Genomic DNA, 24,292 nt, shown 5'->3' on the forward strand with positions numbered 1-24,292 from the left:
CCATCGATTTTACTCATATGTGGAATATAAAACTGAAAGCAACAAACAAACAAGACAACCAACCAACCAAAACCTCATAGACAAAGCCAAGAGTGGAGTGGTTACCAGAGGGAAAGAGGGGAGATGGGAGGTAGAAAAGGGTAAAGGGGGTCAAATATACGGTGATGGAAGGAGAACTGACTCTGGGTGGTGAGTACATGATGTATTATAGAATTGTACACTTGAAACCTTTATAATTTTACTAACCAATGTCACCCCAATAAATTTAATAAAAATTATTTTAAAAATTGCCATACAAAATAGAAAGAAACAGATCTTCCTGTATATTGTTGGTGAAAGTGTTTATTGGTACAAGCAGAAATCTGGAAACTGCTATATGAACATCAATGGGAAACTGGTGAATTCATTCAGTGGAGTATGCACTACAGTCTTCAAAAGGAATGATGGAGCGCTATGTGGACTGTATGTTTTATCATTTGTGTAAATAGGTGTGCATGTGAGTAAATATATGTGTATATATTTATATGTTTGGAAAATCCTTGGAACCTGCTTGGAAAATCAAGAACCTGGTATCCATGGTTCCCTCTGGGGAAGTAAACTGGATGACTGGAAGGAGACTGCCCCTTTTATGGCATACATCTGTTGATACCTTTGGAATTTTATGGTAGGCACATGCATTTAAACAACACTTTCATTAATTTTAAATTCATAGTTAGAAAAATAAAAGTCAGTCACTAATTCATAGTCATAAAAGACACATGACTTTCATTTAAGCAGTGCTGTTTTTGTTTTGTGGCTTCAGTTGTGCTGTTTTTTGTTTTGATTTTTGCTCTTTTGTGCTTATACCTTGGTTATCACACCAAAATTCAGGACAAATAATCCATGTGCATCCAATTTAAGTTTCTTAAAAAGAATGTGAAAATCCAAAAGCCCTTTTATTTTGACGTGAAACATCATAATAGGAAAGGGGAGCAAGAGAGAAAGAGAATGTCAGAATGCCTTCGAGTCAAGAATGCCAAGCGACCACCACAGACTGTCCAGCCATTTTAGAACTTCAAAGTCAGGGACATTTATAGGGATGAGTCCCTCCTTTTTGTCTTTCGACACCAAAAGTCTACATTGCTTCTCAGCCATTCATATCTCAGAAGCCAACAAAACTCCCCTTTACATCTTGCCTTCAGTTTAATTACATTTCACATTATAATGATTCCATTTAGAAATGTCATGTGTCCTCAGATAAACATGAAAACCCAACTCATGTAAATTTTAGAGCCAAGATTTATGAAATCATATTGTCCAGGTGCTTTATTACATTACCTTGAAATTGCATTGTTTTCTAGTGTAGATTATCTGTTTATTCGTAAGTTATTCCATTACGTTTGGATATGAAAAATAACACTGGCTTTCTCAATACAGGTCACCAGGCTGGCTTGGCTGGTGTGTTGTTTTCATACATTTTTATGATGTTCCTATAGTAAACATAATTTAATAAAGCCAAAGCACACTAAATAAATAATTGCATCTAGAAAAGCAATAAAAACAAATAAAATTAGTACTTTCATAAGTGGAAAGGTACTTCAATTACTGCTACAAGCACCAACCCCCCCATAAAATGTGTAGAATCATTTCCCTTATGCATATTTCTGGGATATAATAATTTGATTGAAGATATGAGGCAGCACACAGGAGGCTCCGAGTTGTGAAGTGTATACAGTTTCCAACAGAAGATGCATAACACCAGTCCTCAGCACCTTCACAGAACCTATTGTTTCCTGGCATGCACACTGGCTGGTGCCATCAACCATGTGCTTAATTACATTCCCAGCTTGTTTAACTGGAAATCAATCCCTAACGGCCAGCAGAAAAGGGGCACGTGTAGATTCCTACCAGTTGTCACCATGTCACCCTTCTTTGCACCAATGTTTTAGTAGAAGATTTAGGTGCATTAAGAAGTAGCTTAGAGGAAAGTTTTAGCACATCAGTAAGACTAGGTAAGACTCTAAAACTGGAAGGAGCAGAATGTAAAGGTTAAAGCGATTGAAACGGAGCAGAAACAGGGCGAGGGCCCTGCTGCAAGATCCCACGGAGATTCCCAGTGATGTCTGAAATCTTGACAATTCCAGCCCATACTGGGTTTAAGCTAAGGCAATTCAAGGACTGGAGTAGAGCAAGTGGTCTCTGAAGACGAATCAAAAAGCTCTTGTTAGTTCCTTGCCATCTGCTGGCCCTCAAAATGGCCATCTTCAAGCCCTACCCTGCTCTTGGGGTGCAGGAAGTACAGAAATGTACGGGGCATTAGCACTCAGGACCACAAACTTAAATACTCCTGACTGGCTGTGCACACTCTTACAACAGCGTTACGTTCTACCAACACACAAAGGAAACTGCTCACAGTAGGATTTCCGGGCCTCAGACATGAGCCTGACACTTCTATCTGATGTAGCTCTATTCACTGGAAGGCAGCAGGGGGAAGGAACAGACAGCAGATGTGGACCTACTGCTGCAGCGGCTAGAAGGGTCCTTTGGATAAAGCCCAGAAGTTTCTAAACATGTGAGTAGCAACTTCGCCATTTCCTCTTTCCCAGGACTATTTAGTTTTACTTTCTTTTCCTTTTCACCAGTCCGAAGAGACCTCTGGTCAGTTTCTCTTTCTACTCCTTCAATAAAGGCCTGGTACTTGGGTTCAACTGCTTGATATCTTGTAAGTTCTAAACCCCATTGATTTATGTACCTTTAATCTCACTTTTCATACGTTTTCTCCCAGCCAGGGAGAATTCACTCCTTAGTCTGCAGGGGGATTCCATGAGCAAGAGGAGATGGGGGTTCAGATACAGACACATGTTAACGCATCAAAGAAAGTCTGGAATAAAAGAATATTCATCTAATTCTCGGTTCAATGGAAGCATTCATAAAAAGAAGGTGAGAAGAGAGGTCCTGAGGCCTCATCCTGCAGCTGACTTCAGAGCATGGGTGCAAGAGGAATTTGGATCTCAGTTCAAATGTCAGCTGTGTGACCTTGGGCCAGTTCCATCATTGGCCTTCAGGGATCCATCTTGTTGATGAAAATGAGGATTTCAATGAAATGTCATATGTAATGATTTTGGCACCACAGTGCCTACCCTATAGAAGATGCTAAACACATGTACACTGAGTAAATGCTTTGGTGTCATCGCTTTCTCTCTATAGGATCAATTAAAATATCATCCATTTGTCTATGTCACCCCCGCTGCCCTGCCCCTCATGGCTTGACTTGACACTGTGCACCCCAACCTGAAGATTACATTTCTACTCATGCCTCCTGCTACGTCTTCCAGTAACAAAAAGAGGATTTAATTTTTTTTTAACTTTAATTTTCTTAAATAACATGCACTAGAAGTGATTTTTTTTTAGGTGGATAATTGTATGCATTTTAATACACATACGAATTTGTGAGCATTGCCAGGACAGGACACAGACCAGTTCCATCCCTCTCCTGTACCCTCCGTGGTTACATCTTCCCTCCGACCCTACCCCCAGGCACTCCCTGATCTGTATTTTGTCACTATGGGTTTGTCTCTTAGAGAATGTCATATGAAAGGAACCACACAGTATGTCATCTTTTGAGATTGGCTTTTTTCTCTCAGTGTAATTCTCCACATTCATCCAAGTTGTGTCAATGGTTTCCTCCTGATTGCTGAGGAGTATTTGGTGGCGCACTGCACACCTCAGTTTGCTTATCCACTAACCTACTGAGGGACATTTGGGTTGCTTCAAGTTTGGGACAGTTATAAATAGAGTTGCTATAGATATTCATGTGTAGGTCTCTGCAAGATGCTTTCAGGGTAAACATCCAGGAGTGGGCTTGCCGAGTGATATGGAAAGTATATGCTTAACTTTCTAAGAAACCGCCAAACTATTTGTCCAGAGCGTCTGCACTGTTCTTCCCTCCCAGCAGCTATGTCTGAGCGTTTTAACGTCTCTGCATACTTGCCAGCACTTGGTACTGGCAGTATTTTGTGTTTTGGCCATCTTAGGAGGTACTGGTGGTCCAGTAATTGCCTTTTCACTGTCCTTAAGGACCTCACTGGTCGTAGACTTGAACTCAAGTGCTCACTGATGGCCGCTGAGCCCCATTCAATCCCCTCAGAAGAAGTAGGAAAACAGTATTGCAAAGACCAGTTTTCTAATGCAGTGATGGGACCTCTGGAAGACTCTACATAAGTTTCAGAGTTTGAAATGCCATGTCTTCCACCCCCATCCATCTGTTCTGCCAGTGGTGAGACACTGCAACAGCAGATGACAGTCTTCGGGCTGGACCTCCATTTCTTATTTAAACCCTTTCCTGTCCAGTTTTAGAATATTGGTTATGGAAAGTATATCTACAGTAATGATTTACTTGATGGGGCTGAAACTGGAAAAGATTCAGAAGCTGTGCACCTCTTAGGAATACCCTTCCTCTTCAATCTCCTAACTGGTAGTTTCTGAGTATTTCATTTTATAGGTGTGTTTCCAGGATTCAAGAAAAAGTTCACACAGAGAGAGAGAGAGAAAGAGAGAGAGAGAGAGATTTAACATTCTATGCAGACTCCTGCAAAACAACACTTTTTTTATAGCAATCACAGTTGGATGCACAAGTTGAATTAAGTTGCAGGAATAAAAGAAAAATGCAATTGCAGCCACTGCAAGTTCTCCAATGTCAGAAGTTCAATTGGGTAATAGCATTATCACAGCAACAGATCAATAACTAGGACATGGGATGTTTATGCTAACGTCACCTTAGAGTTTAAAAATGTGGTTGCAGTTCTACTAGAGTTGCACTATCAGGAATCTATTTACCCAAGAGAGAATTACATACTATCGAGGGCAGACTTCCTCTTCCCCCTTCAAGATAAGTGCTCATTTTTTATTCAACAGGGCAGTACCTGGTAAAACAAACTCTAACTTCACAGCGTCCACACATTTAGCACTATGGCCACGGAGAAGGGGGAGGCTGTATATTCAGTGAAGCTGTATTTGATGGAGGGACCTCAATCGGTCCAAACTCAGGAAAGAAAATTATGTTGTGGTCCCCATCGGTCCTGTTGGAATCAACATGCCTTGGATGTGAACTTGACTTGTTTTGAGTTCCACAGGCCTGCCAACTAGAATACTTATTTATATTTAAACATATTATGAAGAAGTCGAGTTCCCTGAGGTGCAAGTTATATGAAAATAAAGAATCAAAATGAACAAAAGAGACACAGAGGACACAACCCAAAGGTGACTTTGGGAGGTAGAAGAGTGTGGTGGTTGAGAATTGGTCCTTCTGAGATCAGCACTCAGCAAATGTGACCTCATCTGCACCATCTCATTCAGTCCTCATAGCAGCCCTGTGAGGGGGGTCCAGTGGCCAGGCCCACTTCCCAGATGACGAAACAGGCTTTAACAGGCAGGTAATCTGCTCAAGGTCATGCAGCTATGGCTAGGTGAAGTCTGGACTCGGAGCCAGGCTGTCCTGCTTGGGATCCACATGCAGCTCACGGGACACGTCGAGCCCTGACAAGTGCCCAAGGCTGTGTTGTGAATGCCTGGCACCCAGGTGAACCTAAGATACATGGAGAGCAGATACATGGAGGTGTTACTCATTGGAATGGGCAATGAAGGGGAAGGAGAGAATCCCATGAAAAATGCCTACAGGGGACCCCTAGCTTCTCTCTACTGTCTCATCCCCCCAAGATTCTTAGTCTCCAAGAAAGGAGCAGGTGTGCCTCTGACCAGCATGGGATGGAGCTAAAAGGGTGCAGGCTCTGCTTGGGCCAGGCTGTGTGTGACGTGGCAACAGACTCTTGATTAGACGTGCCCGCTGGACAGGTGGAAATATGGAGCTAAGTGTATATGGAGCAGAACAGAGAAGTCCAGGGGAATTTTCTGAGGTAACCCCCGGAGCCACATGTCAAGTCTACTCTCTCCATCTCCTTGGAGCTGAGTTCATTGGTCCACTGGGACCTCTGGTTCTCGCAGCATAACTGATACCAGAATCTTCCCTCAGAGGTGAGGGCTGGAATCGGCAGCACTCCCCAAATCCAGCATGGAGCTGTGACTCTGATGCAGGCGTGTCTTGACAATCTGAGCCAAGGTCGAAAGACCAGGACCCTCAGTCACAGCACATGGGGACACAGGTGCGCTCTGAGGCCCAAACACCCACTGCCTCTGTTGCTTCAGACAGCTATGATCCGTGGGAGTGTATCTGCCCAGGCTCCCCATGCTTACCCAGTGCCTAAGGGCCAAAAACAACTCAGTGTTCTCCAGAACTTTGGATAGGTTCGAAAGGATCTAGAACTCAGGAGACATCCGGGATGGAGATGAAGGTCTCAAAGTCCTCTCCAGGTTTATTGGCACCTTGGGTTGGATGAAGTCACTTGGGAATCTTGAGCAGAGCAAATTCACATGACACTTTTAAGTCTGGAGAAATCAAAGGGTGCTCAGCACAGTGTCTTCCCAGAATGAAAGTGACAGGACAGAAAGTCACATAGCCCTAGCCAAGTGTTCTGAGGACAGATCGCGGTGACCAACTGTAGAACTTGCTAAAGCCATGCACACAAAGGCTCAAGGCTTTACAAGTCATCAGAGAGATAGATGTCTCTCGATTTCACCGACGTGTGTTTTGGAAGCTAAAATGTGATTATAGGTAATGCTCCTGGGGAGCGTCCTGATACATGAAACTTTCCTAGAGGCGCAGTGATAGCTTTGTGATGGAAAGCAGCCACTCATTTGCTCTTCCCCATGGACCGCAGATGGATGTTTTCCCAGCTGTCTTCCAAAAGTACTTTTACTGGCAATGTTATTCAAGAGAATGTTTATGCTGAGAACAAGAGTGTTTGGTTATCTATTTCTATGTAGGAGTCCGCTCTGAGAATCCTCAATCTTGAACACTCTTAGTCTTCTAATCACCTGCAAGCTTTAACTCTCTTAGATTCGTCTGACTGGGCAAGCCTCTGTCTAGTGGTACCGAAGAGCATGGACTCTCGGAGACAGAAAGACTGCCCTTTACTAGCTGTGTGACGTTGGGCAAGTTCCTCAGTTTCTCTGTGCCTCCATTTCCTCATCTGTAAAGTGAGACTTATCATAGTACCTATTTCACAGGGTTATTTTGAGGATTAAATGCATTAATACTTGTAACGTATTTAGAAAATTACCTGGTAGGTTAACAGTAAATACTACAAAAGTGTTTAATTATTATTACTATCATTATTTTATAGAGTACAAGTAAGTGTTGTTTTAACAATTGGCCCCCTTGAAATATTTAGAGGTAGAGAGAAGAAGAGATCATCTAGAAAACATCACAGGTCAGACTCTCATGGATACCCCTGGACCTCAGACCAGTGCCAAATCCAGCGATACACTTCTGAATAGTGGGAAAGATGATCCTTCTGAAAAGATAGGGCAAACTATGGCACTCACTGCTCTGCACAAATCCTCCAGTGGGTTTTCATCACACTTAGAATCGAATCCAGAGTCCCTGTCAGGACCCTGGTCTGTCAGGACCCTGCCCTGATCCCCTCCGACCCCAGCAAGCAGCATACTTCCTGCTTGCTGACCAGTGCTCCAGCCATCGGGTCTCCTTGTGTACTCCTTGTTCAGGGCCTGCCCACCTCAGGGCCTTTTCCTGGGCTGTGCTCTCTGCCTGGAATGTTCTTCTCCCACATAGCAGTGTGGTGTGCTCCCTCAGTTTATCAGGCCTTTGCTCCAAGGAGGCCCCCTTCCCATCAAACACAGTCCATCCGTGGCTCCCTTACTCTGCCCTGCAGAGCACAGTCACCCCTTAGCATTACAACATACTGTCCCCTCGGTTACCTTTCGCCTTCTCCCACAATGTACTAATAGCACCTAATGTTTACTGAGTGTACCAAGAACTCTATGCAGCATATACCCTTATCATCCTCCGGTGACACACGCAGAAATGAAGGCACAGAAATGGCAAGCCTGAGGTCAACAGCTAGCAAGCAGCAGAGCTGGTGCTGGAGCCGGCCTCTGACCACACCACTCACTCCACACACCCAGTGACTGCATCCAACTTACTCACTGCTTAAGCCAGTGCTGTGCTGGTAAACCGTTGAGCAACAGGCTCTCCAAAGAAAAAAGCTCTAATTTGCAGCATCTGCTGATTTATGTGTGTAAATCCTCCCACAATGGCTGATTTCAAGACACCAGGTTTGCTCTCCCTGCTGGACAGGGGTGGGCGGAGCATGCCACCATGTAACTTAGCTCCTTGGAAGATACCTGCTCAGGTACCACCTGGCACATAGGCGATCCTTAGCACACGTTTTTTAAATGAATGACTGAATGAGTTTAAGATAAAATCAAAGAAAACCAGCCTGGTACAGTCATTAAAAATCCTTCCATGGATATCGTTGGCCTTAGGGATGCAGGAAAAAGACGCTCCCAGAAATCATGTGGAGAACCATGGATTCTTTTTCCTTTCAGCCTCTCTAGGGTTTCCATGAAGACACTCCACTGAGAATTAGGATACCTGGGTGCTACTGCTTGGAATCCTATAAAATCTGCATGAGCTTTCAATTTAATAGGTTAAAATGTAGACATAGGATAGATAATAAACGATGACACTGTAACACTTTGTAGTCATTAAAAGAATGGGGTGGATTACACACACTGATGTAGAAATACGAGCCTGATCTATTGTCAATGAAAAAAAAAACAATTTAATGTGTGAACATTTTGTTTAGTACCATTCTCATTTTTAGGGAACTCTACATACAGAAATGTATTTGTCATAATCCGTAGCCATGACCTACACTGACTGAGGGTTGATTGTACATACACTGTGGCAATGTATACATAGAAATGGACACAATTTTGTACATACATAGAGAAATATTTGGGAGAATATAAACTAATTTCCTAACAGAGGCCACCTCAGAGAAATAAAGAGTCTATGGAAGAAATTTCACTTACTATTCTAACAAATGGGGATTCTGAATTGCCAGCCCCACTCCTACAACCCCACTTAGAATCACCATTCCAGCTTTTATCATGTAAAAATCCTTCCAGTAAGCTCAGGACAGAAAACACCCTGGACCCAGTGGACTAGGACTTCACTGAGTGCTTCTGATGAGAGGCAGCAGAGCCCAGGGCCCAGTGAGGAAGAACAAGCATCCAGGGCCAAGAGCCTGGGGAGACCGAGCTCTGCCACTTCCCACGTGGGAGCTTGGGCTGGTACTTACCAGCCTGGGCCTCCCCAGCTTCCTCTGTGAGATGGAGATAATAACAGCGCTTAAGTCACGGTTGTCCCAGTGTTTTACTGGTAAGCACTGGGACAGTGCCTGCGTGGAGAAATGCCATTGAAGTGAAGCGTGTGTATCGTCACCATCATCACCACTAGCGTTATGTCATGGGCACAAAGCATTAAGACCAAATATAAATAGCGGCAGATACGCTAACTCATTGGTGAATTCATATGTAATGTGGACACTGGGCACATACTATTGAATTCATAGTTTGCATTCTTCATCTTTCTATGCACACTCTAACCAGAAATTCATGAGGTTGTTGCCTTTTGGACATTACATGTGCTTGTTGGAATTTATAAATTCAGCTTTAGAAAGTTACAATGATAAATTAAAATTGAATCTGACCAGAGAAACAAAATCCCCTTATGTGTACCACTCGTTTGTCATGAACTCAAATTTCACATGGGGATTTTCTTCCTGATACTTTGGATGCTTAGCTTGATGTTACAAATACATTGATCATTTTTTTCTTTCCTTTTTTCTGAAATGGCACTTCATTTCTAGTATTCTCAACTTGAGATTGAAAAAGTCTTTTAATAACAACTCTGAAGTGCTTTGCATTCAAAACTGAGGTTTTAAATGAAATAAGCATTTTTTTTAAAAAAAAAAATTGAATATGAGCACAAATGATATTGTTCCACGAGATTACAAAAATAAAATAGAGTGAAAACGTTTTTTTAAAAAATTTCCCAGCGGTGCAATGATGGCAGCAATGAGGTGCCCAATAAAGGCAGCAAATCAGCTGAGCCGAGACGGAAAACAAGCTACCACTCTCCAGGGACATTGCCTGCAGACACACAGGGACAGGACTGACCCAGACTGGAGCCCCCGGGACGCCATGGGGTCACTCATGGAACGGGGCGTCCGGCCAGGCTCACCTCTCTCCCAGCCGTTCACCTGTGTCAGGGCTGCAAGGCTCGTGGTCCTGACCCACGCACCCCGCACCCCGCACCCCGCACCCCGCACCCCGCACCCCGCACCCCGCACCCCGCACCCCGCACCCCGCACCCCGCACCCCGCACCCCGCACCCCGCACGCACGCCGCCGGCCGTGCTCAGTAAGTGCGTGTTGAATGGGTAAGTGGACGACCGAAGCTAAACGGCCGGCGTGCATCAGTCACGTGGTACAGCGGAAACTGTCCCGCGGCGGGCCACTTCAAAGTCGCCTTCCGCCTCAGAGCGCAGAGCCACATCACGCGCTGAGGCGACTCCCTCCGCGGCACTTCTGGGGTAGCATTCCCGTGGTCTCTCAAGGGGGGTCCTAAGAAGTGCTTAGAGTACTACCAGTCTTGAAAGACTCCCGGGAAGTATCGGCTTCACTTGGCCCATCGTTAATAAAATCAGAGCCTCAACCAACCTCCATGGGCCTCGGACGTGGCTGAGAAGCATCCAGCCTGGTAGCCGTTTGTGGGCCGCGTGAGGCAGAGGGGCGCCCTGGCAGTCGCCTCGTGCCTGCCAGCCGATGTCAGGGCCAGCAGCCCTCACGCAAGACGTGATCTGATCTCTTCTCCCTGCTGATCGCACGGTCCCGCTGATGAAAGGGCCCAGCCGCTCGATCCGGACTGCAGGAAGCCCATGACATCAATGACTTCTGCTTCTGTTTCCCCCACTCTCATCCCTTCCGAAGCCTCGGCATCTCTCCTTCCCTCCAGTCGACACACATAACTCCCCGTGACAATAACGGGATGTGCATGTGTACCGAGGGGAGCATAGAATTTTTATCTCTGTAAAAATGGCACTAACGTGGTACAAGCAAAGTTTTTGTTTTTTTCCCAAGGCTTTTACTTGGGGCAATATACTGTACATGTGGTTGTGGGTTTTTTTCCTTCTTTTTAATTTTAAATCGAGATTATGAACATATTTTATGCAGGTTAATATATCCTTTTCATGTAAAATTTAACTGAAACCAGTTCTAGCACATTAACGACAACAAGAGAAATTCTCCAGCTTATTATAAACATCCTTCAAGAAACCTGAAATGCATGTCCTCTGGAAATAATTTTGCTGGGATTTGGGTTATTATTAAAATTCTCAGAATTCTATCACTGGTGTCTAGTGCGCCTCAAAGCCTTTCTCTGCTACTGATCAGAGAAACACTCTTTTCGGTCTTGGCAATATATTCTCGACTGTGAAAACTGGGCTGGGAGAAGGGGATTCTTTTTAACAACAGTCAAACACTGAACAGGACATGGCATCCCGATCCTGGGCTGACCAATGGATGGAAGGCCGGTTCCTAAAACAGGTCACCTCTCAACTATGACAGAGTATGTATGCCACCTCCCTCTTTCCATTCTGGGAGCTCTGATCGTTCAGCGGAGTTTAAACTCAAGGGCATCCCAGACAAGAGGCCTTGTCTGCACATTCCCTACAGGTCAGAATTCCCTACCTGTGCAAGTCTCTAGGAGATCACCTGCAGGGCTACCCCCAGCTGAGATGGGGACGAGCTCTTTGGGAGAGGTTTTCAGGAATGAAGGAGAGTCATAATAACTTTAGAAGCAGATCCTCACGTGTGATTTTCTCCTTGTTGAGTAAATAAGTAAACCCCACCATTCTCCTAAGAGGGCTGAATTATCTTACTACAATACCGGGGGTGCCCAAAAAATATACACAAGTGGACACTTTGGTCAACCTTGTTCAAGCAGTAGTTCACCATCATCAGAAGTGTCTGGACGCTGATGGTCACCACTTTGAGCACCTCTTGTAATTGCAGAAGTCAAACGTGACTTATATTCTTCTTTTGTTATCGGTACATATTGAGTATTACAATTTTAATACAGCTTTTCTTTCTTAAAGTGTGTATACATTTTTTTGGCACCCTCTGTATAAGTAAGTTCTCTCCGGAGGTGGCCGGCAGTGACTGTCCTGTCGGCAGTGACCCACCCAGCTGGCTACTAAGTTTGATAAGTTATTCAGAGCTGCACTTATCACACTTTAACGTTCCTCAGATTTGTGTGGGACGTTGTTGAACTGCAGATTCGAATCAGTAGGTCTGGGGTGGGGCCTCAGCCTCTGCAACTTGCAGACGATGCCCTGAATGCTGGCCCAGGGACCACATGTGGAGCCATGAGGACTTAAAGCTCCAGTCTCAGATCTCTGCCTTCAACCAGCCATTCACTCCACATGCACTCTGCAGATTCCAGATGGGGGCACAGTGATGAAGAGGACGGGTCCTCAGTGATTGTAAAACCAGTGCTAATGAAAATGTTACACGTATGTGCATCAAAAGACACAATCAAGCGAGGGAAAAGGCAACCTACAGAATGAGTAGAAATATTTGCTAATTTATATATCTGAGAGGAGGTTAATATCCAGAATATATAAAGAACTCCTACAACTCAACAACAAAAAAACAACCTGATTAAAAAATGAGGAAAAGACTTGAATGGACATTTCTCCAAAGAAGAGAATTTTTTTCCTCAAAAAATTAAAAATAGAATTACCATATGATTTCACTTAAGCAATTTCACTTGTAGATATATATCCAAAAGATTTGAAAGCAGGGACTCAAAGAGATATTTGTATATCCGTATTCATAGCAGTAATATTCTCAATAGCTAACATGTGGAAACAACCCAAGTGTCCACTGACAGAAGAAGAGAAATGAGGCCTATCCATACAATAGAATACTATTCAGCCTTAAAAAGGAAGGAAACTCTGACACACGTTACAACATGGATGAACCTTGACAACGTTATGCTAAATAAATAAGCCAGTTACAGAAAGACAAATATTCCACTTACACAAGGTACCTAGAGTAGTAAAATTTACAAACAGAGAAAGTTAGAAGGATGGTTTTCAGGGGCTAGGAGAGGGGAGAGTGAAGAGTTGTTTAACGAGTACAGAGGTTTTCGAGATGAAAAGAATTCTGGAGATTATTTACACAACAGTGCAAATGTACTTAACACTACTGAACTGTACACTGACAAATAGCTAAGATGATAAATTGATGTTATGTGTATTTTAGCACAATTTTAAAAGAACAGTTCCTACCACTGTCTGTACTATCTAAGGTGTCTACAGTTTATCCGAAGGTCTGACAATTAAGGTCGTGAACTCATCCTAGAAATAGTGTTACATACCTGACCGCTGAATATTGCTGTAGTCACCTGCGAAGGACTCCCCATGGGAAGCTACACACTGATGCCAGTGCCTGGTCCACCCTTCAAAGCAATATTGGAACTCTTTTACTGGAACGGCCATCAGAGCTGTTGTCATATTATCCTTGATGTCCTGAATGTCATCAAAATGTCTTCCTTTCAATATTTCCTTTATCTTCGGGTAAAGAAAGAAGTCACTGGGGGCCAGATCAGGTGAGTAGGGAGGATGTTCCAATACGGTTACTTGTTTCCTGGCTAAGAACTCCCTCACAGACAGTGCCGTGTGAGCTGGTGCATTGTTGTGATGCAAGAGCCATGAATTGTTGGTGAAAAGTTCAGGTCGTCTAACTTTTTCACACAGCCTTTTCAGCACTTCCACTTAGTAAACTTGGTTAACTGTTTGTCCATTTGGTACAAATTCATAATGAACAATCCCTCTGATATCGAAAAAAGGTTAGCAACATCATTGCAACAAGTTCTCAAACTTAACTGTCAGACCTCATATAGCCTTTGTAGTTTAAGAAATGTAGAGGTCACTTTGTAAAAAGTAACCACGTTGTTCTAGTGGAGAACGTCAACTCAGGTAGGTAAACATGACTTCATCATGGAGTGGGAAGTGCCAAAGTACAGGTAAGGCCACAGGGAGCCTCAAGGAGAGGCCCTGATATCAGATAGATGGGGAGGTGGTGGGTGTGTGAGCCATGGTGGCAAGTAGGAGGAAAGGGACAAGCCTGGACACACCGAAAAGTAACAGATAGACTTTGGTCACCAGTGTATTTGGGGGTGAGGGCGGAGCACCTAGAATATGGACAGGACAGCCATTCACTGAGACAAGGATTTCCCAGTGGAACAGGACTAGGGGAAGGTAATGAGTTTGATGTGTGCACAGGTGAATTTGCGGTGGGGGGGCCTCCAGGGGAGTGTCTCATAAACCAAAGAACCAGTCCAGAAATGGCTGTGAGACTCATGTTGGGGAACAAATGGATTTCACATGCGGCTGCTGCACCTCTGAGAGTGTTGACTCTCCCCAGCAACGTGGTCCAGGAGAAGAGAACCCGAGAGACAGCCAACACTCTGGAGAGGTGGAGAGGGAAGCCAGCCTGACCATCTGAGGCGGGGTACAGCCAGGAGGAAAGAGTCAGCTGGGGTGATGGCAGGTGACTCATGTCTGCCTCCAGAGACAAGGGCACTGATGCATCAAGGGGTCAGAAATAACAGATTAACTGAGAAGTGCCATGCAGAGGCATACCGTATTTTGCCATGTTATAATGCACACTTTTTTGCCCAAATTTGTGAGGGAAAAATAAGAATGCGCATTATACATGGGCAGTACTAATTCTGTATCTATATAAATGTTTTCAATTCTTTTATTTATGCTTATGAGTTAAAAATGTAACTCTAGAAATCAATAATGACATCCGCATGCAAACTAATACCCTGGAATACGATCATCGGTTTTGTTGGACTTACGACGAACTTGTAATGATGAAGAGTTCTTGGCCTTCTATGATGCGTAAATATCGTAAATTTGTTACCGGTACATAGTATTTCTTGTACCTTGTATCTGGTTTTGTGTTTGTAATTGTTACATAAAATTTCTTGTACCATAATATGTTAAAAAATGAATGCTAAAAATTCCTTTATAATACAAAAAACAAGTACTTAAATGTAAACAAATAAAAATTTGAATTAAAAAATTAAAATGAAAGATTTTTTTTCTCTGAAAGTTTGGGCCAAAAACATGGGTGCGCATTATATATGGCAAAATACAGTAAATTTAATGTCTGGGTGAACCTAAATTTGTGGACAAGTGGGGCTGAAGGAGCAGGAGGACTCAAAAAGAAGATGGTGAGTAGGTGAGTGGTAAGAGGACCTAGATGGAGAGGTACTGAGATGGAGCAGGAAACAGAAGATAGTGGCCTGCTCGCCCCATGCCTCTCACAGGAAGCCACGCTTCATACTGGAGGCGAGGGGGAACCATGAGAGTATTTTAAGGGCGGAAATGACAGAGTAGTGTTAGAAAAATCTCTAGGCCGTAATGTGGAGGATGCATTGGAGTGGCAGAGACAGGATACAAGCGGCCCACTGGGAAAGGGTGGTGGTTAAGCCCATGATATTCCTGATTTTCTGTCTTCAGTCTTTCGCTTGTAAGAGATCATCTTCTCCTTAGAGAAGAAGGGTGGCCTAATCCTTCCAGCTACTGAGCGTTGTATATGAGGGACTCAGTGACAGGGAGGGAGGGGTCCTCCATGAGGAGGGTGTGGACCCTGACCAGGGAAGAAGGAGTACATGAAATGTCATTTAGCCTAAGGATGGCTTTCTCTTCTCTTCGTTAGTGTGGGAGGCTGACCACCATCCTCTCGAAGTCACGTTTCCTGTTGCTATTCTCCTTTCAATACTGAGTTCTTGTTTCCACATCACAGAAACTGTTTGTTTTCTCTTCCTCCACTGGGTCTCTAAATCAATAACTGACCTAAGGCAATAAAAATAAATCAAGTGCGCTTTAGCTTTCTCTGTTTCTTCTGAAACAAGGAAGCGGTGACAGCTTTTCCTGGAAGTGTGTGAATTATCTCAGCGGGTGCTGAGAGCTCTGCTGCAGGGCCACGTAACCATGGGGAGGAAAAGGGGTCACCAGGAGGCTTCATTCAGGCAGTCTTTGAGCCAGTGCCCACCCACCACTCCCAATTTAAAGGAAAGCTACACAGTTTGAGTTTTGTGAACGTGTCCCCAAAAGGATGAAAATCCACTGATATACTGGAATAATGACTCACCATCCATGTTGAAACCTTACTACACAAACGATCACATTCTCCGCCAGACAGCCCGTGTGCGCAGTATGGTCTCGTTATCTGATTAGCTAACTTTGAAAGCAGCTTGTTGTGTTTGGTCGCTTTGTTAAAGGGGAGGGTAGTTTTGATACCTTGATTATGAAATGTTTAATATCCCTTTTTTTTTTGCCTCATTTTTCTTCTTGATTCTTATCATTTTTTTTAAACCTTCCAACCACTGTGAGTCTCTGCTATATATATATATATATACTTCTTGCAAAATACCACATTATCTTAGAAACATAAGAAAAGATTCCCACTTGTTAATCCTTTGAGAGTGAAAATGCAAGGACATAGGCCTGTCATTTTTGCTTGGAGTCTGGAGGGTCCACCAGGAGTTGGTGTGTGCAATTGAGATGAGAAACGGAGCCCATAAAGCACCTAGCAGAGGAGCTGGCACTCAGTAGTGCCATACATGGAGGGTCTCCCTTCTTGTTAATGAGTCAGTACAGGCAGCAGGCAGGTTGGTTTCTTGGGGGGACCATGTGTCAACATCACTCTGGAAAGAGGGGCTGTGGAGCTCTGAGGCCTATGACCACTCCAGGAGGTGCTGCTTTATGGAGATTGTGGCAAAAATGGAATAATTACAGAATTAAATATCTAAATTGGTACCAGGCCCAAAAGAGAAGATGATTCCAAGTTATTTTCTAAATTACCCACCAAGGTTTGTGTTAGTCAACAAGTAGCTATTGACTTTCAGCGACCATCAAGGCTCATTGATCTGAGAGATAAATATCGACCAATTTGAGACTGAGGTCAATGCCAGCCTTCTGGGAAAATAAATCTTAATAGTAACCCAAACTGCAGACATTAGGCCTGATATTTTTTATTCTAAACTGGTCAGAAGAGTTGAAGTCAACTCTTTTCTTCATTGTGTATTGTTATAGGTGTAAACTGGTTTCCAAATTGACTTGTTTGAAAATTTGGTATAGAAAATTTTAAGTCTTTTCATATCTTAAAGGATCAAGGGACAATTTGGTATTTAAAGAACTATTATTAGGAGTACTTAATAAAACAAAGAATCCTTCGGAAATACATGTAACTGCCTCAGAATTACTTTCCGTGAAAGTTAAGAATTTCCTATGTTGGCTTTCCATCCAGAGGAGCAGAGCAGCTCAAAGAAACACACAAACACAAAAGTCAACAGCAAACCTGCCATTAGAACTAGAGCTGTCTTTGAAAATGCCGTTGAATCCAATCTGTTCATAAGTGACCAAAACTGCTTACAGCAGCATTTTGCACCCAATAGAGGTATACAACTGATTTCTGTTTAATGGATAAATGAAACGCAGGGCCTACCGGCTGTGCAGTAGAGAGAGGTATCTGTTCAAAACTGCTGACACTGCTAAGGGCCAGCCACTGGGGCTGCAGCACTGTCTTCATGGGAGAAGAAACGTTATACTATCCCCATGGATTGTAGGAACTCACTTGTCTTAAACAGTGTGTGTCCTCGCATGCAAATCCGGGGTGGGGGAGGACTTATTGTGAGAATGAAATATGATGACATGCAAAAAGCACTTCTGGGGATATATCCCTGGCATATATCCATAGAGCTTCAATAAATAGCTGTCTCTGTTATTAAATCCAGGGGAAAGAGACTGGATTAAAAACAACCGGTCCTTGAGCAACTTAGGCAGAGAAAGTTATAAGGCACTCTTGAGCTTGTTGATAAATATGAGCATGAAGAATAAAAGATCTGAGGAAGATACACACATACCACACAGGTGTGCAGTGATATGCACAGTAGAGAGGAGAGCTCAGCCCACCTTGGAATTACTGAATCTCACGGGTGGGACGCACGACGCTCCAAGGCAAGGAAACTTGGTAGTTTTAGCTTTTGTGTTCAGTTCCATTTCCAAATGCCACTGAATGATCAGAGAGCTATTAAAATCAGCAAAACTCTGCTGCTGCATTTCAGGATGAGTGTAGCCAACAGAGCAGATCTGATGATGAATTTCTGACGATATGAACCAAATGGAATTGCAGTGTATGAAAAGCCCATCAGAACCCACAATTCACTGTAGGCAAAAGAAGGTTCCCTTTGGAACATAGATGAACCAGCTTCTCCAACAGAAGAGCAGGAAACCTGGTCACAGAGCAGCAAGCGTGGGGGCAAGGCTGAGCCACAACAGGGTATTAGAACTGTGCTCAGAGACCCAGACTCCACTCTGAAGCAAGTCTTCAGATAATCTGGCTAAAATTTTATGTTTTGGTTCAGAAGGACCGAGGTTCAAGTCCTGACTACAATCCACAAGCTGCATGACCTTGGGAAAGTCACCCATGTGTCATCTTACTGACTCTGAGCGTCTCACTGTGCCCATCTGTAAAAGCAGAGTGATAGAACCTACTCCACGGAGCTGGTGTACAGAATCACTAACAGATCTCCCTCTGCTAGACACTGACTCTCTGGGAGTGGGGAATACAGCAGCGACCAGAGCTGACATGCCTCCTGCCTTCATGCGTCTTGTGTTCTGGTCGAAGAGACAGGCAATTAATAGATAAATATACAGTATGTCAAGGCACCTCTGATGAGTGCCATCTGGGTGGGTGGTGTTTCATATAGGATTTCAGAAGGCTTCCGCTTTGAGGTGCTGTTTGACTAGAGACCCTGGAGGGATGAGTGATAAGCAACAGGCACATCCCGGGAGGTCCAGGCAGAGTGGACAGCTGGGCAAAGGCCCTTGCTGACTTTCTTGGTATGCTGAAGGACTAGCAGGGAGGCCAGTCTGGTTGCAGGGGAACAAAGCGGGGCAGTGGTAAAAAAAGATGTCAAAGAGGTCATGGGGACTAGATCAGATAGGCTTGTGCTGTCCAACACGGCAGCCACGAGGCGCATGTGGCTATTAAGCACTTGAAATGTGGTTCTGAAATGAGATGTGCAGTAAGTGTAACATATGCACTGGATTTTGAAGATTTAGTAGAACAAAAGCATGTAAAATATTTCATTAATAATTTTTATATTGATTCCATGTTTAAATTATAATATTTTTGAAATAGTGGGTTAAACAAACCATGTTATCAAAATTGGTTCCACCTGTTTCCTTTTACTCTAGCTACCGGAAAATTTAAATTACACATGTGGCTTGCATGATAAAGGGTGTTACAGGTCACAGCAAGGAGCTGAGCATTGACCTTGAGCAACATGGGAAGTAAACAGAAATGCACATAAGCACTTAGCATATTTCCCAGAACACAGTGGGGGAAGTTTATGAAATTAGATTTCCATCCACAGACAAACTGCTCAAATGTAAAGGCAAATAAAGATATTTGAAGGGGAAGACATTGGACTCAAGAAAGAGTAATAATAACACTAGTAAAAGTGAACTTGAAATCATTGTTTAGAATGTAGTGATGAAGTGTAATGAAACTGGCAAGCAATGATTGCTGAAACAGAAAACAATGTAAAATAAAAAGAAATCTGACAAACAGAAACAACTGGATCCATTCCTACATTCCAAATAGATCTGAGAAAAACAAGCATAAAAAGAAACCATACAAATATTTCATTTTAGCCATCCTGACAGATGTGAACTGGTTTTATGCTTTTAACTTGCATTTCAATGAAACCAATGAGGTCAAATAATTTTCATGAGCTTACTGGCTATTTGCATGTCTTCTTTTGTGAAGTGCATGTTTAAGACTTCTTCCCATTTTTTTGGAGTGTGGTCATTTTTTTACTCATTTGTAGGTGTTCATATATTCTAGATAATCCTTTGTGAGATATTAATATATGCATGGCAGATGTGTTTTCCCAGTCGGAGGCCTGTCTTTTCATTCTTGCATTGAAGTCTTTAATCAGAATAGGCATTCTAAATTTTAATTTAATCCAAAATTTTCAATGTTTTCCTTTATGGTTGGTACCTTATGTGTCTTGTTTAAAAAAATCTTTGCCTACCCCAAAGTGAGGGAGGTATGCTATCTTTAGGAAGCTGTATTTTTATCTTTTATACTTTAGTCTAATTAGTTTCTGTGTGTGGTGTGAAGTAGGGGCTCCGGATCACGGTTTTCAGGTGGATACCCAAAAGCCCCATTACTACGTATTGGAAAATAAGCCCGTCTTCACTGGAACATGATACATCAAGTGCCGATACATATGGAGATCTGCTCGAGTTCTTTATTCTGTTCCTTCCGCCTATTTGTCTGCCTCGGCGCTAACGCCACACTGCATTCATCCTGTGGCTTTAATGTAAATCTTGGGCGTTGGTATAAAAATTCCCCACTTTGTTCTTTTCCTTGGCCCTTCACAGTCCACACATTTTAGAGCAGGTGTGTCAGTTCTCTCCCCCTCTCTCCCGCACAAATACACAACTGATGAACAGTATTAGGAACAAAATAAGTAACGCTATGATTAAAAACAACACCAAAAAAATTACATATCCATGCATCCATACTGATATAAACAAATCAGTGAATCAATAAATGAGGGAAGGGGTCCATATCTTCCTTACAAAAGAATTTCAAATAGTAAACGGAGACAGATTGAGGGAAATAGAAAATCACCCTTGGTACACCATAGTAATAAGTGCGGTAAGCAAAATCTACCTATGAATGCTAAAATTAGTAGGCAAAGTTCAAGGAAAAACAGAATATTTCGATAGCCTTGACGTATCGCCCCTAAAATAGTTATTAATTACTGTGGTGGTTTTAATGAATGTCTCCAAATTCTCCGATACTCCTCCCTTTGGGTGGAGCTTAACTTTCCTCCCCTTGAGTGGGGACTCAGTGACTGGCTCCTGATGAGGAGAGTTCGGAAAGGGAAAAATAGTAACTTTCGACAAGAATCCCAGCAGACACCACCTTGACCAAGTTATGAAGACCATTAATGAGACATTAGTAAGACATACTAACAGCATGTACCCCCCAACATGACGCGACAGGAAGGGAGGATCACCTTGTGTTGTTCTCCCCACATCCATAACTCAGTTCTAATCATCAGAAAAACTCAGAGAAACCCAAGTCAAGGGACATTCCAAAAAATAACTAGTCATTATTCTTCTTCAAAAATCTCAAGGCCATGAAAGAAAATGATGGGACGGGGATACGGTCACAATGGGAAGAGACTAAGGAGATGTGACAACTATATGTAACGTGATCTCCTGGATTGGATCCTGACACAGAAAGAACATTAATGGAAAGCTGCTGAAATCTGGTTAGTCTGGAGTGTAGTTAATGGTAATGTGCTGATAGTAATTTAGTTTTGACAATGTACCGTGGCTCTGGGAGATTAGTTATCATCAGGAGAAGCTGGGCGAATGGGAGACAGAAACTGTACTATCTTTACAAGTCTTCCATAAATCTAAAACCATTTCAAAATACAAAGCTATACATATTTTCTATATGGTTCTTCAGAGCAGTTATCAGGTAAATTTATACAAGATGTATAAAATAAAATCTATTTTATGTATTCCCAAGGGTAACTATTTTCTTCTTTTTGAAAAGTAGTATTTATAAAGAAAAAGAATTCCACTTGGATTTTGGAAAAGCCATGCTAGGAACTAAGTATGGAGAAAAGCTGGCTCAAAATCTGATCCAAGAAGAAAGAATGCCTTTACTTGAACAAAAGCATCAAGAACTTTCAGGATGTTTTGAGTCAGTAAAGGTACCACTTGGACCCTGAAGTGTGTTCAAGGCTTGAGGAGACAATAACGACACAGAATTTAGTTACTCACCAGGGTGACTTTCCTTTGTGGTTTCAGCAGCTTCGGTTTATGGAACGTGGCAGCTATGGGAACTGTGGAAGTATGTCAAGTGTTCAGCTTGCAATTCCTCCCAGGACTCAACACCCACATACCACGAGCATCACAGATATACTCTGGGGAGACTTGTACACCCTTCCTGCCCCCGGGGAAGAACTCCAGTTTCTGATTTAGGTGTCAGCCCCACTGTTGGGGGACGATCTTCCCCTAGCCTTTGGACTTGTAACCCTCTCCTCTCATCAAGTTCAACAAAACAACTATATAAAACTCTGCCCTCTACAAAGATGTCAGGTGTGCAGGTGAGAAACGTGCAATTGGTAAAGGCTGGGATCTTCCCCGGGGCTTCACACCAACTGCACACTCACACTGACAGCAGTGACCTCTGACCCTCTCAGCAGCCCTGACTGGTCATCAGGGAGAGTGGAGTCTGAGGAAGAAACTGAGGCAGGGGAGGAAACTGAGGCCCTTCCCCCAATGCCGTGTAACTAGTAGATGATTTGGAACTTGAACTTGGCCTTGAAAGTCAGACAAGCCTCACTTTAAAGCCAGGCTCTACTATGCAGTTCTCTGCGTCTCACTTTCACCTTTTGAAGGGAGGGTACTATCTATTCTGATTGAATGGGACAATATAGCAGCACATGCCTGGCCCAGACAGCGGTGCTCTGCTCCCTCCCCTCCCCAGATCTACACTTGTCACACCTCACAGAACACCATGCCTTCCAGCCTGAGCACCACTGGGCTTCACCACAGGGCTCCAAGTGTCCCTAGGGAACATATTGTGATGCCCTACCTGAGGGTTAAAATGTACCTTGCCTTGTTATTAAATGATTCACCGCAGCAATCCTAGTACTCCCAACTATATTTCAAATTCTTTGAGGTATGAACTGCTAAATTGGCCACAGTTGTGTTAGTAATTATCTAGAGATGGTCTTAGATGTGTGCAGTTTCTCCTCCAGAAACACCCATCTTCTTCACTTATGTTGCTCTAAGTCATAACTGGAATCAAAGAATAACCCCAATTTTATCCTCAGGACAAATCCCAAAGAAACGACATACCTGGTCTAAGGGCTTTCTTTCCATTGAATGAACAAGAACATGCTGCCACACTCTTGCCCCACCCCGCTATGAGCAGCACATGTTGACAGTTCAACATAAAATACACTATGGAATCAGTGTGTGGACGTTGACCTCCCACCTCCCCACTAAAGCCACGCTGGGCCAATGGCACGACCCCCAGCCCCACCCTACCTCAGTTATAACCAGAATCTAGACGGGGTTCTCTGAGACCATCTAAGCACCAGATGTCATGTCCTCCATCTGCCCAGTCCCCGTCCTGATCCCACATCAAACCCCAGGTGCACTTCTGGATAACTCACGGGGTTTCCCCGTGGTAATTGCAGGCTAGCTTCCTACCTTTGGCAGGGACTGCAGGAGGAACATCAGCCTTCTCCTTCCTCCTCTTACTCTTCTTGGGCTGCAATGGGGCCAAGCTGGTCACGCTGGTGACAGTCTCCCCCGAGCTGTAGAAGAAAAAGGTCCTGGTGAAGGCAAAGGCCAGGAAGAAGGAAGGGAAGCAATCGTTTCCAAGTGTCTGCTGTGTACCTGTGTAAGGTAGGGTTATCTTACAACTGGACAGGAATTGATGGCTCTTTGCTATCTCCAGGGATGTCTGGAGGTCTGGTCCTGGCCCGTGGCAGAGGTAATGCCAATGAGATGAGCTAGTTAGTGATTTACAATGTGCTATTCGGTGTCTGAGGCTCCCGGGAGACACCCAGGGCCAGCTTGTCTACGTTGCTGAGGGGTATACAGATTGATGGCTTACAGCTGGTTTCATTGGTTACACAATCTGCCTTGGCTACATCGCCAGAGGGTATTAAGGTATCACTAGAAATTTCTGCTTGAGCTCCCCTAAAACCAAGATTCCTTGTACATATCTTTGTGGTTCACACCCCCCAACCAGAGAGGCTCCTGTGCAGACAAGAAAGGACGTGGGGAGTCGCACCTGGAAGTTCTGGGGGTGCCCAGGATCGTTCACGCTTTTCCTCCCCTGCTGTTCCTTTGCTTACCCTCAGTACAGGCTAAGTGAGTTCACCTTTCAGGAGTATCGTGTTTTCAATTATCTGACCCTGTGGAATCACTGTCGTATCAGATCCTTTCTATGTGTTATCCATGATAACCCAAACTGATGGGTCTGATAAGCCTCATATTAAAGGTAAGAAAACCAAGATTTAAAGATGCTGAATGACCTGCTCTGAGCGACAGTGTTAGTAAGCAGCCAACCCAAAAGTGCAAATCCAGACTGTCCTGATGTGAAATCTGTGCTCGTGCTACATGTGGGAGAACAGTCTGCATGCTTTCTTGAGTGGCCATCAGGCTGCATGCGCATGAAATGTATGTGCGAGTCAT

The 24,292-nt window shown here is 43.6% G+C and overlaps 1 protein-coding gene across 1 annotated transcript in view; it reads right to left on the minus strand.

Moving 5' to 3' along the window:
* The window catches only part of VSTM4 (V-set and transmembrane domain containing 4), a 102,364-nt gene that overhangs the window by 3,650 nt on the left and 74,422 nt on the right, over positions 1-24,292 (minus strand). Inside the window, exons 6-7 of the mRNA XM_033131414.1 lie at positions 23,300-23,406; positions 21,860-21,921 (exon numbers count right to left, since the gene is read on the minus strand). Of these exons, the coding sequence (XP_032987305.1) occupies positions 21,860-21,921; positions 23,300-23,406 (169 nt within the window). The remainder of the gene's footprint in view (positions 1-21,859; positions 21,922-23,299; positions 23,407-24,292) is intronic.

This window comes from Rhinolophus ferrumequinum, chromosome 16 (assembly GCF_004115265.2).
Source record: "Rhinolophus ferrumequinum isolate MPI-CBG mRhiFer1 chromosome 16, mRhiFer1_v1.p, whole genome shotgun sequence".
Lineage (NCBI taxonomy): Eukaryota > Metazoa > Chordata > Mammalia > Chiroptera > Rhinolophidae > Rhinolophus > Rhinolophus ferrumequinum.